The sequence below is a fragment of the Oncorhynchus tshawytscha genome, linkage group LG14, assembly GCF_018296145.1.
Source record: "Oncorhynchus tshawytscha isolate Ot180627B linkage group LG14, Otsh_v2.0, whole genome shotgun sequence".
In the NCBI taxonomy this organism is placed as follows: domain Eukaryota; kingdom Metazoa; phylum Chordata; class Actinopteri; order Salmoniformes; family Salmonidae; genus Oncorhynchus; species Oncorhynchus tshawytscha.
The window spans coordinates 52,943,130-52,961,931 of NC_056442.1; the positions used below are offsets into that span (position 1 = coordinate 52,943,130).

An 18,802-nucleotide genomic window follows, 5' to 3' on the forward strand; every position below is an offset into this window, starting at 1 on the left:
GAATGGGAGGAGGATGGTGAGAGAAGCAACAAAATCCCCAAGAATCACTGTGAAAGAATTGCAGGCCTTGGTGGCATCTTGGGGTCACCAGGTATCAAAAAGCTCCAACAGACGCCACCTCCACAACCACAGGCTCTTTGGAAGGGTTGCCAGAAGAAAGCCCTTTCTGACCCCAAGACACAGACGCAAGCGCTTGGAGCCAAACGTCAATTAAATTATGACTGGAAGAAGGTGCTCTGGTCCGATGGGACCAAAATTGAAAGTTTGGTCAGATACAGCATTGGCATGTTTGGCGTCGAAACAGAGATGCATAAAAGGAGAGGCACCTCATACCCACGGTGAAATATGGTGATGGGTCAGTGATGTTTTGGGGCCGTTTTAATTCCAGAGGTCCAGGGGCACTGGTTCAGATTGATGGCGTAACGAATTCCACCAAGTATCAGGCAATTTTGGCTGACAATCCGGTTGCCTCTGCCAGAAGGCTGGAACTTGGCAGTAGGTGGACTCCAACAAGAAAATGACCCAAAACCATACTTCAAGATCCGCACAGAAATGGTTTTGTGGCAACAAAATCAATGTGCTGCCATGGCCATCTCAGTCGCCGGACCTCAATCCAATGGAAAACCTGTGGGCTGAGTGGAAGAGGGCAATTGACGAGCGTAAACCCAAGAATGTGAAGGATCTTGAAAGGATCTGCATAGAGGAATGGTCCAAAATCCCTCCAAATGTGTTCCTTAACCTTGTCAAACATCACAGGAAAAGACTCCACGCTGTTATCCTTGCCAGAGGTGGTTGCACTAAGTACTAAATGAGGAGTGCCAATAATTATGAAACCTTGATTTTAGTTACAATTATTTAATACAAAATAAATGTATGATTGGTGGGTTCCATTGAAACATTAATAAAGTACAGTATCTCACATGTTGGTATTTAATTATATTGCTTATATTTTCTTGAAGAAATGTTTGTGCACTGCAAGTCAGGGGTGCCAGTAATTTGGGAGCCCACTGTACACCTGAAACACAGCTAGGGCTGTGACGGTAATTGGATAACCGTGACATTGACGGTTTTGGATGAAGTAAAATAACTGTCAAAATAACAAATTTTTATCAGATGTTTTATCAACTTTATTTTAATGCAGATATACTTTACCCAGAGCGGGAGTGGGTTAGGGTGGCTAACCCTAACCCTAATCCTTTACCCAGAGCGGGAGTGGGTTAGGGTGGCTAACCCTAACCCTAATCCTTTACCCAGAGCGGGAGTGGGTTAGGGTGGCTAACCCTAACCCTAATCCTTTACCCAGAGCGGGAGTGTTAGCTAGAGATTATATGACTTTGTTTTGCTAACTTAGTCCATCTATTATACTGGATACATCCATCTCCTCTTTCCAACTATCTTTTGATGTTCTGATGTGGTGCAAATAGGAGAGAATCTTTGAAGGTCAATTCAGTTCATTGAAGAGGGGAGGGGTGAAAGGCATCACTAATTTTACCATAATATTTATATAACTACACCATCATATGTATATAACTACATCTATACCATCACCATCATATGTATATAACTACATCTATACCACCACCATGTGTATATATCTACATCTACCATCACCATGTGTATATATCTACATCTATACCATCATATGTATATAACTACATCTATACCACCACCACCATATGTATATAACTACATCTATACCACCACCATCATATGTATATAACTACATCTATACCACCACCATCATATGTATATAACTACATCTATACTACATCATATGTATATAACTACATCTATACCATCATATGTATATAACTACATCTATACCACCACCATATGTATATAACTACATCTATACCACCATCACCATCATATGTATATAACTACATCTATACCACCACCATATGTATATAACTACATCTATACCATCATATGTATATAACTACATCTATACCACCACCACCATATGTATATAACTACATCTATACCACCACCACCATATGTATATAACTACATCTATACCACCACCACCATATGTATATAACTACATCTATACCACCACCACCACCATCATATGTATATAACTACATCTATACCACCACCACCATGTATGTATATAACTACATCTATACATCATATGTATATTTTATTTTTATTTTATTTATCCATCACAGTGGAGAGGAGGGGGATTAATGAGCCAATTGTAAACTGGGGATTATTAGGTGACCATGATGGTTTGAGGGCCAGATTGGGAATTTAGCCAGGACACCGGGGTTAACACCCCTACTCTTACGATAAGTGCCATGGGATCTTTAATGACCTCAGAGAGTCAGGACACCCGTTTAACGTCCCATCCCTGGGGCATTGGGATATTTTTTTTTTTAGACCAGAGGAAAGAGTGCCTCCTACAACCACTTCCCGCAGCATCTGGTCTCCCATCCAGGAACTGACCAGGATATATAATCTACATCTATACCACCACCACCACATCTATATGTATATAACTACATCTATACCATCATATGTATATACTACATCTATACCACCATCACCATCATATGTATATAACTACATCTATACCACCACCATGTGTATATATCTACATCTACCATCACCATGTGTATATATCCATCCATCATATGTATATAACTACATCTATACCATATATAACCATGTATATATATACTACATCTATACCACCACCATCATATGTATGTAACTACATCTATACCACCACCATCATACACATCTATACTACATCATATGTATATAACATGGGGCTACATCTACATCTACCACCATCATATGTATATATCTACCACCACCATCATATGTATATAACTACATCTATACCACCACCACCATATGTATATATCTCATACATCTATACCACCACCACCACCATATGTATATAACTACATCTATACCACCACCACCACCACCATATGTATATAACTACATCTATACCACCACCACCATCATATATAACTACATCTATACCACCACCACCATATGTATATATCTACATCTATACATACCACCATATATATAACTACTACATCTATACCACCACATGTATATAACTACATCTATACCACCACCACCATATGTATATAACTACATCTATACCACCACCACCATATATATATAACTACATCTATACCACCACCATCATATGTATATAACTACATCTATACCACCACATGTATATAACTACATCTATACCACCACCATCATATGTATATAACTACATCTATACCACCACCATCATATGTATATAACTACATCTATACCACCACCACCATATGTATATAACTACATCTATACCACCACCATCATATGTATATTTTATTTTTATTTTATTTATCCGTTATTTTACCAGGTAAGTTGACTGAGAACACGTTCTCATTTGCAGCAACGACCTGGGGAATAGTTACAGTGGAGAGGAGGGGGATTAATGAGCCAATTGTAAACTGGGGATTATTAGGTGACCATGATGGTTTGAGGGCCAGATTGGGAATTTAGCCAGGACACCGGGGTTAACACCCCTACTCTTACGATAAGTGCCATGGGATCTTTAATGACCTCAGAGAGTCAGGACACCCGTTTAACGTCCCATCCGAAAGACGGCACCCTACACAGGGCACTGCCCTGGGGCATTGGGATATTTTTTTTTTTAGACCAGAGGAAAGAGTGCCTCCTACTGGCCCCCCAACACCACTTCCCGCAGCATCTGGTCTCCCATCCAGGAACTGACCAGGATATAACTACATCTACACCACCACAGGTATATAACTACATCTATACCACCACCACATGTATATAACTACATCTATACCACCACCACCACAGGTATATAACTACATCTATACCACCACCACAAGTATATAACTACATCTATACCACCACCACATGTATATAACTACATCTATACCACCACCACATGTATATAACTACATCTATACCACCACCACATGTATATAACTACATCTATACCACCACCACATGTATATAACTACATCTATACCACCACCACATGTATATAACTACATCTATACCACCACCACATGTATATAACTACATCTATACCACCACCACCACCACAGGTATATAACTACATCTATACCACCACCACAGGTATATAACTACATCTATACCACCACCACAGGTATATAACTACATCTATACCACCACCACCACCACAGGTATATAACTACATCTACAGTGCATTCGGAAAGTGTTCAGACTCCTTGACTTTTTCCACATTTTGTTAAGTTACAGCTTTATTCTAAGATGGATTAGATATTTGTTTTCCTCAATCTATACACAATACCCCATAATGAAAGTGAAAACAGGTTTACATTTTTGCTAATGTACTACAAATAAAAAACAGAAATACCAAATATGAGACTCAAAATTGAGCTCAGGTGCCTCCTGTTTCCATCCATTGTTAGTGTCTACCTGTGGTAAATTAAATTGATTGGACGTGATTTGGAAAGGGACACCTGTCTATATATGCCACAGTTGACACTGCATGTCAATGCAAAAACCAAGCCATGAGGTGGAAGGAATTGTCCGTAGAGCTCAGAGACAGGATTGTGTCGAGGCACAGATCTGGGGAAAGGTATCAAAACAATTCTGCAGCATTGAAGGTCCCAAGAACACAGTGGCCTCCATCATTCTTAAATGGAAGAAGCTTGGAACCACCAAGACTCTTCCTAGAGCTGGCCGCCCGGCCAAACTGAGCAATCGGGGGAGAATGGCCTTGGTCAGGGAGGTGACAAAGAACCTGATGGTCTCTCTGACAGAGCTCCAGAGTTCCTCTGTGGAGATGGGAGAACCTTCCAGAAGGACAACCATATCTGCAGCACTCCACCAATCAGGCATTTATGGTAGAGTGGCCAGACGGAAGCCACTCCTCAGTAAAAGGAACGTGACAGCCCGCTTGGAGCTTGCAAAAAGGAACCTAAATGACTCTCAGACCATGAGAAACAAACATGTCTCCAGTCTGATGAAACCAAGATTGAACTCTTTGGCCCCAATGCCAAGAATCACATCTGGAGGGAACCTGGCACCATCACTACGGTGAAGCATGGTGGTGGCAGCATCACGTCTGGAGGAAACCTCGCACCATCACTACGGTGAAGCATGGTGGTGGCAGCATCACGTCTGGAGGAAACCTGGCACCATCACAACGGTGAAGCATGGTGGTGGCAGCATCACGTCTGGAAGAAACCTGGCACCATCACTACGGTGAAGCATGGTGGTGGTGCAGCATCACGTCTGGAGGAAACCTGGCACCATCACTACGGTGAAGCATGGTGGTGGCAGCATCACGTCTGGAGGAAACCTGGCACCATCACTACGGTGAAGCATGGTGGTGGCAGCATCACGTCTGGAGGAAACCTGGCACCATCACAACGGTGAAGCATGGTGGTGGCAGCATCACGTCTGGAAGAAACCTGGCACCATCACTACGGTGAAGCATGGTGGTGGCAGCATCACGTCTGGAGGAAACCTGGCACCATCACTACGGTGAAGCATGGTGGTGGCAGCAGTCATGATCAAGGCAAAGATGAACGGAGGAAAGTACAGAGAGATCCTTAATGAAACGTAACGAATACACTGTATCAAACACTTCATTCCACCTACTTGTTTCTGTGAGGTTGACAGTTTGGTCCAGTCCTCCCGCAGCATCTTCATCTTGCCCTGAGGGGAAAAAGGTGACAGCATTATAACAGGTGCGTGTTATACCATTACATTTAGATTACATATCAACCATCTCTTTAATGCTGGTATAATGTAATGTGTTAAAGAATATTATATTTTCATCCCATTGACTCAGAACTCATGAAGAAGTATTTGATTACTGGACACTGATACCAACCTGATACACCCCCCCCTCTGGACTCCTCAGTACAAACCTGCATGGTCCCCCTCCCCCTCTGGACTCCTCAGTACCAACCTGAGTGCCCCCCCCTCTGGACTCTTCAGTACCAACCTGAGTGCCCCCCTCTTCAGTACCAACCTGCGTGGTTCCCCCCTCTGGACTCCTCAGTACCAACCTGCGTGGTTCCCCCTCTGGACTCCTCAGTACCAACCTGAGTGCCCCCCCCTGGACTCCTCAGTACCAACCTGAGTGCCCCCCCCCCCTGGACTCCTCAGTACCAACCTGAGTGCCCCCCCCGGACTCCTCAGTACCAACCTGCGAGGTTCCCCCCCCTCTGGACTCCTCAGTACCAACCTGCGAGGTTCCCCCTCCCTCTGGACTCCTCAGTACCAACCTGCGAGGTTCCCCCTCCCTCTGGACTCCTCAGTACCAACCTGCGAGGTTCCCCCTCCCTCTGGACTCCTCAGTACCAACCTGCGAGGTTCCCCCTCCCTCTGGACTCCTCAGTACCAACCTGCGAGGTTCCCCCTCCCCCCTGGACTCCTCAGTACCAACCTGCGAGGTTCCCCCTCCCTCTGGACTCCTCAGTACCAACCTGCGAGGTTCCCCCCCCTCTGGACTCCTCAGTACCAACCTGCGAGGTTCCCCCTCCCTCTGGACTCCTCAGTACCAACCTGCGAGGTTCCCCCTCCCTCTGGACTCCTCAGTACCAACCTGCGAGGTTCCCCCTCCCTCTGGACTCCTCAGTACCAACCTGCGAGGTTCCCCCTCCCTCTGGACTCCTCAGTACCAACCTGCGAGGTTCCCCCTCCCTCTGGACTCCTCAGTACCAACCTGCGAGGTTCCCCCTCCCTCTGGACTCCTCAGTACCAACCTGCGAGGTTCCCCCTCCCTCTGGACTCCTCAGTACCAACCTGCGAGGTTCCCCCTCCCTCTGGACTCCTCAGTACCAACCTGCGAGGTTCCCCCTCCCTCTGGACTCCTCAGTACCAACCTGTGTGCCACCCCCCTCTGGACTCCTCAGTACCAACCTGTGTGGTCGTCCCCCTGGACTCCTCAAAGTGTTCTGCCATGAAGATGTTAAAGGACGACCGGGGACGTTTGGGTTTGCCAAGACTGTTCAACTCCTAAAAGTGGAAGATGGTGGTCAAGTCAGACGAGTCACCAGGAACATTTCAGTGGCACAACATCAGAACACACCACTACTAATACTATCACAAGGCCTTAGTAGTATGCCATTACATTCACTAGGAGGGGTCTGTCATGCCAAATAGTGTCCACGGCCCACAGCACATCACTATCAAGTAGAGGTCGACCGATTATGATTTTTCAATGCCGATACCGATTATTGGAGGACCAAAAAAGTCGATAATAATAACAATTACAACAATACTGAATGAACACTTATTTGAACTTAATATAATACATCAATAAAATCAATTTAGCCTCAAATAAATAATGAAACATGTTCAATTTGGCTTAAATAATGCAAAAACAAAGTGTTGGAGAAGAAAGTAAAAGTGCAATATGTGCCATGTAAGAAAGCTAACGTTTAAGTTCCTTGCTCAGAACATGAAAACATATGAAAGCTGGTGGTTCCTTTTAACATGAGTCCTCAATATTCCTAGGTAAGAAGTTTTAGGCTGTAGTTATTATAGGACTATTTCCCTCTATACCATTTGTATTTCATTAACCTTTGACTATTGGATGTTCTTATAGGCACTTCAGTATTGCCAGTGTAACAGTATAGCTTCCGTCCCTCTCCTCGCTCCTCCCTGGGCTCGAACCAGCAACACAACGACAACAGCCACCCTCGAAGCAGCGTTACCCATGCAGAGCAAGGGGAACAACCACTCCAAGGCTCAGAGCGAGTGACGTTTGAAACACTATTAGCACGCACTAACTAGCTAGCCATTTCACTCTGGTTACACCAGCCTCATCTCGGGAGTTGATAGGCTTGAAGTCATAAACAGAGCAATGCTTGATGCACAACGAAGAGCTGCTGGCAAAACGCAAAGAAAGTGCTGTTTGAATGAATGTTTATGCACCTGCTTCTGCCTACCACCGCTCAGTCGGATACTTAGATACTTGTATGCTCAGTCAGATTATATGCAACGCAGGACACGCTAGATAATATCTAGTAATATCATCAACCATGTGTAGTTAACTAGTGATTATGATTGATTGATTTTATAAGTTTAATGCTAGCTAGCAACTTACCTTGGCTTACTGCATTCGCGTAACAGGCAGACTCCTTGTGGAGTGCAACGAGAGGCAGGTGGTTATAGCGTTGGACTAGTTAACTGTAAGGTTGAAAGATTGGATCCCCCGACCTGACAAGGTGAAAATCTGTCGTTCTGCCCCTGAACGAGGCAGTTAACCCACCATTCCTAGGCCGTCATTGAAAATAAGAATGTGTTCTTAACTGACTTGCCTAGTTAAATAAATATTAAATAAAGGTGTAAAAAATAAATTAAAATAAAATTTAAAATATTCGGCCAAATCGGTGTCAAAAAATACCGATTTCCGATTGTTATGAAAACTTGAAATCGGCCCGAATTAATCTGCCATTCTGATTAAATCGGTCAACCTCTACTATGAAAATCAATGAGCTACACTCACCCTCTTCCTCCTGATGGCTTTCCTCTTGGCCAGCCTCCGTCTCCTCTCCTGTTTCAGAGCAGCAGCCTGTGCAGGTGTGAGCTGGGACTGGTACCTCTGCATGTCCACCTTAAACTGTTCCCTTGCAACCACTGACGCCTGTTGAAAAGGCTGTGGGGGAACGTCAACATGTATTTAGCTAATTAACCACACAAGTCTGTCCACAGTACAACAACACTGATATGTCAATTTCAGGTAGGGTATAAGTCAAACAGCCTTTTTTCAGTTATTTAAATACTGTCCAGTACATCCATGTTGGTAGAAAGTAGACGCATGACAGTCTGTGTCGTCTTCTCTGATGGAAGGTGCAAACATGGACTACAGAAGTAGTGTATTCTCCGTCACACACGGAGAAAGAAGATATCTGGGTGCCCTGCTGTCCAAGGTGTCAGGGTCTGGGGGGCCCTGCTGTCAGGGTCTGGGGGGCCCTGCTGTCCAAGGTGTCAGGGTCTGGGAGGGGGGGCATGCTGTCCACGGTGTCAGGTTCTGGGGTGCCCTGCTGTCCAAGGTGTCAGGGTCTGGGGTCCCTGCTGTCCAAGGTGCCAGGGTCTGGGGGGGGCATGCTGTCCACTGGGGGGGTCTGGGCGGGGGCATGCTGTCCACTGTGTCAGGGTATGGGGGTCCACGGTGTCAGGGTCTGTCCCTGCTGTCCAAGGTGTCAGGGTCTGGGGGCCCTGCTGTCCAAGGTGTCCAGGGTCTGGGGGCCCTGGGGGGGGTCATGCTGTCCACACTGGGGTGCCCTGCAGGGTCTGGGGGTCCCTGCTGTCCAAGGTGCCAGGGTCTGGGCGGGGGCATGCTGTCCACTGTGTCAGGGTATGGGGGTCCCTGCTGTCCACGGTGTCAGGGGGGTCTGGGGTGCCAGGGTCTGGGCCATGCTGTCCACGGTGTCAGGGTCTGGGGGCTGTCCACGGTGTCAGGGTCTGGGGGTCCTTGCTGTCCACGGTGTCAGGGTCTGGGGGTCCTTGCTGTCCACGGTGTCAGGGTCTGGGGGCCTTGCTGTCCACGGTGTCAGGGTCTGGGGGGGGCCTTGCTGTCCACGGTGTCAGGGTCTGGGGGGGCCTTGCTGTCCACGGTGTCAGGGTCTGGAGGGGGGCCTTGCTGTCCACGGTGTCAGGGTCTGGAGGGGGGCCTTGCTGTCCACGGTGTCAGGGTCTGGGGGGCCTTGCTGTCCACGGTGTCAGGGTATGGGGGGGCCTTGCTGTCTACTGAAGTGTCCCTACTGAATCAAGACACAACCTACCTGTTTCTGGTCTGCTGTCAGAGTTCTCCACTGCTGTGCAATCTTCCTTATCACATCGACAGCTTTGACATCTGAAACTCACATCAACATTAACTCAGTGATGTGTGAAGACAAAGGAATGAGTGAAGCTGTAGAGATACTGTCCATTCTAACACCAGTCACCTGGATACTCCCTGACAACGAGAGGTTGTTGCTGTTTCACAAATCTCATGTATCCGTTCAGGGGCCTCTTAGGGGGAGCGCCTGCAATGGTGGTCAAACTCTTTACAGCTGGGATCACATTGACGAACCTACAACACACACCACAACACATTATCCCTACAACACACACCACATTATCCCTACAACACATTATCCCTACAACACACACCACATTATCCCTACAACACATTATCCCTACAACACATTATCCCTACAACACATTATCCCTACAACACACACCACAACACATTATCCCTACAACACATTATCCCTTGTAATGGAAAAATTGCAAGATTATGTTATAATGCTTTTATTGCATCATGGTTGTGTTATGCAACAGAATAGAGTATTTTGTTAACTATTGTGTGTGTTCTACTGAGGATGGGCTTCTGGGAGACAACACTGACAGGAGATTTACGATGTCTTTGGGTGATAAAACCTAAATGTTTCTGTTCTATACCGTAGCAGGGAGAGTAGCTGCCGCCTTGGCAGGAACTAATGGGGATCCATAATAAACCCCAGGAAGAGTAGCTGCTGCCTTGACAGGAACTAATGGGGATCCATAATAAACCCCAGGAAGAGTAGCTGCTGCTGAGCATTCCAGAGAATGAGGTAATGTTTCTGTTCTATACCGTAGCAGGGAGAGTAGCTGCCGCCTTGGCAGGAACTAATGGGGATCCATAATAAACCCCAGGAAGAGTAGCTGCTGCTGAGCATTCCAGAGAATGAGGTAATGTTTCTGTTCTATACCGTAGCAGGGAGAGTAGCTGCTGCCTTACTAAACCCATATAATGTTTCTGTTCTATACCGTAGCAGGGTGAGATGGTTCCAGTTTGGAGTCAGAGGACCAGACACTGGTCTATACAATAAAAACTGTTGACACAGCAGATGCTGTCTGCTATGTATTAGAGATACCTTTCATACAAATCTTAACCTTGTGACCCATTCTATGTATCTGTTGTTCATCATGTAGGTTGAAAGGGGTGTATTAGAAATGGTGCATCATTGAAAGTCAAATGCTATTGCAAAGCTCTCATTGTTAAAGATTTAGTTTAAGTATAACTCTGACTTGTGTGATAAGTTTGTCTCTCCTCATTGGAAATGGAAGACATACAAGACCACTGATAATCTCCCTCGATCTGGGGCTCCACGTAAGATCTCACCCGTGGGGTCAAAATGACCACAAGAACGGTGAGCAAAAATCCCAGAACCACACAGGGGGACCTAGTGAATGACCTGCAGAGAGCTGGGACAAAAGTAACAAAGCCTACCATCAGTAACACACTACACCGCCAGGGACTCAAATCCTGCAGTGCCAGACGTGTCCCCCTGCTTAAGCCAGTACATGGTCCAGGCCCATCTGAAGTTTGCTAGAGAGCATTTGGATGATCCAGAAGAAGATTGGGAGAACGTCATATGGTCAGATGAAACCAAAATATAACTTTTTGGTAAAAACTCAACTCGTCGTGTTTGGAGGACAAAGAATGCTGAGTTGCATCCAAAGAACACCATACCTACTGTGAAGCATGGGAGTGGAAACATCAAGCTTTGGGGCTGTTTTTCTGCAAAGGGACCAGGACGACTGATCCATGTAAAGGAAAGAATGAATGGGGCCATGTATCGTGAGATTGAGTGAAAACCTCCTTCCATCAGCAAGGGCATTGAAGATGAAACGTGGCTGGGTCTTTCAGCATGACAATGATCCCAAACACACCGCCCGTGTAACGAAGGAGTGGCTTCGTAATAAGCATTTCAAGGTCCTGGAGTGGCCTAGCCAGTCTCCAGATCTCAACCCCATAGAAAATCTTTGGGGGGAGTACAAAGTCCGTGTTGCCCAGCAACAGCCCCAAAACATCACTGCTCTAGAGGAGATCTGCATGGAGGAATGGGCCAAAATACCAGCAACAGTGTGTGAAAATCTTGTGAAGACTTACAGAAAACGTTTGACCTCTGTCATTGCCAACAAAGGATATAACAAAGTATTGAGATAAACTTGTTATTGACCAAATACTTATTTTCCACCATCATTTGCAAATAAATTCATTAAAAATCCTACAATGTGATTTTCTGGATTTTTTCCCCCTCATTTTGTCTGTCATAGTTGAAGTGTACCTATGATGAAAATTACAGGCCTCTCTCATCTTTCTAAGTGGGAGAACTTGCACAATTGGTGGCTGACTAAATACTTTTTTGCCCCACTGTATATATAAAAAAAGAAGAAATCGACGCCCAAAAATACCGATTTCCGATTGTTATGAAAACTTGAAATCGGCCCGAATTAAATCGGCCATTCCTATTAATCCGTCGACCTCTAATCGAGAGCATCCTGACAGGTTGCATCACTGCCTCAGACCGCGAGACACTACAGAGGGTAGTGCGTAAGGCCCAGTCCATCACTGGGGCAAAGCTGCCTGCCATCCAGGACCTCTACACCAGGCGGTGTCAGAAGAAGGCGCTAAAAATTGTCAATGACCCCAGCCATAGACTGTTCTCTCTACTACAAATCAAATCAAATGTTATTTGTCACATACACATGGTTAGCAGATGTTAATGCGAGTGTAGCGAAATGCTTGTGCTTCTAGTTCTGACAATGCAGTAATAACCAACAAGTAATCTAGCTAACAATTCCAAAACTACTACCTTATAGACACAAGTGTAAGGGGATAAAGAATATGTACATAAAGATATATGAGTGAGTGATGGTACAGAGCGGCATAGGCAAGATACAGTAGATGGTATTGAGTGCAGTATATACATGTGAGATGAGTATGTAAACAAAGTGGCATAGTTAAAGTGGCTAGTGATACATGTATTACATAAGGATGCAGTAGATGATATAGAGTACAGTATATACATATACAATGAATAATGTAGGGTATGTAAACATTATATTAGGTAGCATTGTTTGAAGTGGCTAGTGATATATTTTACATCATTTCCCATCAATTCCCATTATTAAAGTGGCTGGAGTTGAGTCAGTGTGTTGGCAGCAGCCACTCGATGTTAGTGGTGGCTGTTTTTCAGTCTCTCGGTCCCAGCTTTGATGCACCTGTACTGACCTCGCCTTCTGGATGATAGCGGGGAGAACAGGCAGTGGCTCGGGTGGTTGTTGTCCTTGATGATCTTTATGGCCTTCCTGTGACATCGGGTGGTGTAGGTGTCCTGGAGGGCAGGTAGTTTGCCCCCGGTGATGCGTTGTGCAGACCTCACTACCCTCTGGAGAGCCTTACGATTGTGGGCGGAGCAGTTGCCGTACCAGGCGGTGGTACAGTCCGACAGGATGCTCTCGATTGTGCATCTGTAGAAGTTTGTGAGTGCTTTTGGTGACAAGCCGAATTTCTTCAGCCTCCTGAGGTTGAAGAGGCGCTGCTGCGCCTTCTTCACGATGCTGTCTGTGTGGGTGGACCAATTCAGTTTGTCTGTGATGTGTACGCTGAGGAACTTAAAACTTAATACCCTCTCCACTACTGTCCCATCAATGTGGATAGAGGGGTGTTCCCTCTGCTGTTTCCTGAAGTCCACAATCATCTCCTTAGTTTTGTTGACGTTGAGTGTGAGGTTATTTTCCAGACACCACACTCCGAGGGCCCTCACCTCCACCCTGTAGGCCCTCTCGTCGTTGTTGGTAATCAAGCCTACCACTGTTGTGTCGTCCGCAAACTTGATGATTGAGTTGGAGGCGTGCGTGGCCACGCAGTCGTGGGTGAACAGGGAGTACAGGAGAGGGCTCAGAACGCACCCTTGTGGGGCCCCAGTGTTGAGGATCAGCGGGGTGGAAATGTTGTTGCCTACCCTCACCACCTGGGGGCGGCCCGTCAGGCAGTCCAGTACCCAGTTGCACAGGGCGGGGTCGAGACCCAGGGTCTCGAGCTTGATGACGAGCTTGGAGGGCACTATGGTGTTAAATGCCGAGCTGTAGTCGATGAACAGCATTCTCACATAGGTATTCCTCCTGTCCAGATGGGTTAGGGCAGTGTGGTTGAGATTGCATCGTCTGTGGACCTATTTGGGCGGTAAGCAAATTGGAGTGGGTCTATGGTGTCAGGTAGGGTGGAGGTGATATGGTCCTTGAATAGTCTCTCAAAGCACTTCATGATGACGGAAGTGAGTGCTATGGGGCGGTAGTCGTTTAGCTCAGTTACCTTAGCTTTCTTGGGAACAGGAACAATGGTGGCCCTCTTGAAGCATGTGGGAACAACAGACTGGGATAGGGATTGATTGAATATATCCGTAAACACACCAGCCAGCTGGTCTGCGCATGCTCTGAGGGCGCGGCTGGGGATGCCGCCTGGGCCTGCAGCCTTGCGAGGGTTGACACGTTTAAATGTTTTCCTCACGTCGGCTGCTGTGAAGGAGAGTCCGCATGTTTTAGTTGCGGGCCGTGTCAGTGGCACTGTATTGTCCTCAAAGCGGGCAAAAAAGTTATTTAGTCTGCCTGGGAGCAAGACATCCTGGTCCGTGACTGGGCTGGTTTTCTTTTTGTAATCCGTGATTGACTGTAGACCCTGCCACATACCTCGTGTCTGAGCCGTTGAATTGAGATTCTACTTTGTCTCTATACTGACGCTTAGCTTGCTTGATTGCCTTGCGGAGGGAATAGTTACACTGTTTGTATTCGGTCATGTTTCCGGTCACCTTGCCCTGATTAAAAGCAGTGGTTCGCGCTTTCAGTTTCACGCAAATGATGCCATCAATCCACGGTTTCTGGTTTGGGAATGTTTTAATCGTTGCTATGGGAACGACATCTTCAACCATTCTAATGAACTCACTCACCGAATCAGCGTATTCGTCAATGTTGTTGTCTGACGCAATACGAAACATATCCCAGTCCACGTGATGGAAGCAGTCTTGGAGTGTGGAATCAGATTGGTCGGACCAGTGTTGAACAGACCTCAGCGCGGGAGCTTCTTGTTTTAGTTTCTGTCTGTAGGCAGGGATCAACAAAATAGTCGTGGTCAGCTTTTCCAAAAGGAGGGTGGGGCAGGGCCTTATATGTGTCGCGGAAGTTAGAATAGCAGTGATCCAAGGTTTTTCCAGCCCTGGTTGCGCAATCGATATGCTGATAGAATTTAGGGAGTCTTGGCAAGTGGTTACCGGAGTGCCAAGTCCAGGACAAAAAGGCTTCAACCATTTTTACCCCCAAGCCATAAGAAGCCTGAACAGGTAATCAAATGGCTACCTGGACTATTTGCATTGTGAGCCCCCTCAACCCCTCTTTTACGTTGCTGTTACTCTCGGTTTATCATATATGCATAGTCACTTTAACTATACATTCATGTACATACTACCTCAATTGGCCGACCAACCAGTGCTCCCACACATTGGCTAACCGGGCTATCTGCATTGTGTCCAGCCACCCGCCAACCCCTCCTTTACGCTACTGCTACTCTCTGTTCATCATATATGCAGTCATTTTAACAATATCTACATACTACCTCAATCAACCTGACTAACCGGTGTCTGTAGAAGCCTCGCTACTGTATATAGCCTTTCTTTACTTACCTATTGCTCCCCTAACACCTTTTTTGCACTATTGGTTAGAGCCTGTATGTAAGCATTTTACTGTAAGGTCTACACCTGTTGTATTCGGCACACGTGACACCCAATAATGTTTTACCATGTTTTGTGCTGCTGCCGCGTTGTTGTCTTAGGTCTCTCTTTATGTAGTGTTATGGTATCTCTTGTTGTGATGGGTTTTGTCGTAGATTTTTAATTTTACAAAGATTTCACCTTTATTTAACCAGGTAAGCTAGTTGAGAACAAGTTTTCATTTACAACTGCGACCTGGCCAAGATAAAGCATAGCAGTGCGACAGAAACAACAACACAGAGTTACACATGGAATAAACAAGTGTAGTCAATAACACAATAGAAAAAAAAAGAGAGTCTATATTTTTTATTTTACCTTTATTTAACTAGGCAAGTCAGTTAAGAACAAATTCTTATTTTCAATGACGGCCTAGGAACAGTGCCTTTTCAGGGGCAGAACTACAGATTTTGTACCTTGTCAGCTCGGGGATATGAACTTGAAACCTTTCGGTTAATAGTCCAACGCTCTAACCACTAGGCTACCCTGCCGCCCCTATATACAGTGTGTGCAAATGGCATGAGGAAGTAAGGCTTTAAATATGCCATAGTAACAAAGTAATTCAAATTTAGCAGATTAACACTGGAGTGATAGATGTGCAGATGATGATGAGCAGATGCTGGTGTGTAAGTAGTGATACAGGTGTGCAAAAGAGCAGCAAAGTAAATAAAAACAATATGGGGATGAGGTAGGTAGATTGGATGGACTATTTACAGCTGCAGCGATCGGGTTAGCTGGTCAAATAGCAGATGTTTAAAGTTATTGAGGGAAATGTAAGTCTCCAGCTTCAGCGACTTTTGCAATTCATTTCAGTCACTGGCAGCAGAGAACTGGAAGGAAAGGCGGCCAAAGAGGTGCTGGCTTTGGGGATGACCAGTGAGAAATACCTGCTGGAGCGAGGGCTACGGGTGGGTGTTGTTATCGTGACCAGTGAGCTGCGATAAGGCGGAGCTTTACCTAGCACAGACTTATAGATGACCTGGAGCCAGTGGGTCTGGCAAAGAATATGTAGCTAGGGCCAGCCGACTAGAGCATACAGGTCACAGTGGTGGGTGGTGTAAGGTGCTTTGGTAACAAAACAGATGGCATTGTGACAGACTACATCCAATTTGCTGAGTAGAGTATTCAAAGTTATTTTGTAGAGGACTTCGCCGAAGTCGAGGATCGGTAGGATTGTCCGTTTTACTAGGGTAAGTTTGGCGGCGTGAGTGAAGGAGGCTTTGTTGCGACATAGAAAGACGATTCTAGATTTGATTTTTTATTGAAGATGTTTGATAGGAGTCTGGAAGGAGAGTTTACAGTCTAGCCAGACACCTAGGTATTTGTAGTTGTCCACGTATTCTAGGGCAGAACCGTCCACCGTAGTGATGCTAGTCGGGTGGGCAGGTGCGGGCAGCGAACGGTTGAAAAGCATGCATTTGGTTTTGCAGGCGTTTAAGTGCAGTAGGAAGCCACAGAAGGAGTGTTGTATGGCATTGAAGCTCGTTTGGAGGTTAGTTAACACAGTGTCCAAACAAGGGCCAGAAAGGAGCAGATTTCTGGGTGTGGTAGAATAGATTCAGGGCATAATGTGCAGACAGGGGTATGGTGTGGTGCGGGTACAGTGGAGGTAAGCCCAGGCACTGAGTGATGATAAGAGAGGTTGCATCTCTGGTCAAGCTGGTTATACTAGGTGAGGTCACCGCATGTGTGAGAGATGGGACAAAGGAGGTATCTAAGGCATGTAGTGGGACTAGGGGCTCCGCAGTAAACTAAAACAATGATAATTATCCTAAACAACAGTATACAAGACATATTAACATTTGAGAGAGGCATAAAGCAATCACAGGTGTTGATTGGGAGAGCTAGCTAAGTCAACAACTGGTAAGACAACAACAGCTAATCAGCTAAGACAACAACAACAGGTAAAATTGAGATGAATGGGCAGAGAGGGTCGGTTAACTAGACACAGGGCCTGAGTTCGGGGCTAGGGAAGACAGATAAACAAAGGTAAACAAAGTGGAGTACCTTGATGAATTTACAGTCCAGCAGGCACCAGCCCCCATCCAAACAGGAGGCCTTTTGCAGTCATTGGAAATAATAAGAATTTGTTCTTAACTGACTTGTCCATTTTTAAAGGTTAAAAACATGACAAAATAAAACATGTCCTTGGATACCAGTCAGTGCCAGTCAAGCTAACCTTGGCTAACCTTAACTAGCTAACTAACTAGGCTCTAATTAGACTAATACTGGCGTGATAGCTTGAAATAAAGCAATTCCTTTGCATAATTGGTTTTATGAATGTCCAAAAATCTAAAATACCAATTATAAATTGAACAGGGTGGCTTACTAACTACCTACCTAACATATCTATCTTGACAACGGGAAGTTTTGCTCCTTATGTTACCTTGTAAGACTGGATGCGTGGGAGAAGAGACTGAATGACTTTTTCAAAAGGCAAACCCCAGAAAACATCAGACCGAAAGGTGCCATGTCTGGTTGACTAGACGGTCGGGATACAGCTTTGACAGAGACAACAATGGTACTGTCCCGGACTGTTGGCTCACAAGTTCCTCGTTGTTTATTAGCTACCTAATTCAATAATGTCCGTTTGCCCCTGCCATGCACGGATAACCCGCGTTCACCGCTCCGCTGCATTGTGGGAAAAGGTCATGGCAGTGTTTACGTAGTTTAAGATTCACTGCAGCACATTCACGAAAAATGGGAACGTCAACCAATTATTTATGTGACTAATAAATAATCAAGTGACTTTTGAATTACTCCAATAAATTGCTGTGTTCTTGACCCACGGGTTTCATTTATATAAATTATATTTTTTTGCGTTCTTGACCCATGGGTTTCATTTATATAAATTATATTTTTTGCGTTCTTGAGGGTTTCATTTATATAAATTATATTTTTTGCGTTCTTGACCCACGGGTTTCATTTATATATATTATATTTCTTGTGTTCTTGACCCATGGGTTTCATTTATATAAATGATATTTTTTGCGTTCTTGAGGGTTTCATTTATATAAATTAGATTTTTTGCGTTCTTGACCCATGGGTTTCATTTATATAAATGATATTTTTTGCGTTCTTGACCCATGGGTTTCATTTGTATAAATTATATTTTTTGCGTTCTTGACCCATGGGTTTTAATTTGTATAAATTATATTTTTTGCGTTCTTGACCCATGGGTTTAATTTATATAAATGATAAATGCTGTGATATTTTTTCATTTTTTT

General features: G+C 45.2%; 1 protein-coding gene across 3 annotated transcripts in view; it reads right to left on the reverse strand.

Moving 5' to 3' along the window:
• The window catches only part of tfam (transcription factor A, mitochondrial), a 43,224-nt gene extending 25,002 nt beyond the window's left edge, over positions 1 to 18,222 (reverse strand). Inside the window, exons 1-7 of one of the 3 annotated variants that reach the window (XM_042297660.1) lie at positions 17,962 to 18,221; positions 17,583 to 17,633; positions 9,951 to 10,078; positions 9,789 to 9,859; positions 8,510 to 8,659; positions 6,919 to 7,014; positions 5,650 to 5,706 (exon numbers count right to left, since the gene is read on the reverse strand). In XM_042297660.1, the coding sequence (XP_042153594.1) occupies positions 5,650 to 5,706; positions 6,919 to 7,014; positions 8,510 to 8,659; positions 9,789 to 9,859; positions 9,951 to 10,078; positions 17,583 to 17,633; positions 17,962 to 18,047 (639 nt within the window). In that variant the 5' untranslated portion in view covers positions 18,048 to 18,221. Of the gene's footprint in view, positions 1 to 5,649; positions 5,707 to 6,918; positions 7,015 to 8,509; positions 8,660 to 9,788; positions 9,860 to 9,950; positions 10,079 to 17,582; positions 17,634 to 17,961 lie in introns of all 3 variants that reach the window. The other 2 variants (XM_042297659.1, XM_042297661.1) reach the window with 2 other exon arrangements.
• Positions 18,223 to 18,802: the final 580 nt, after the last annotated feature.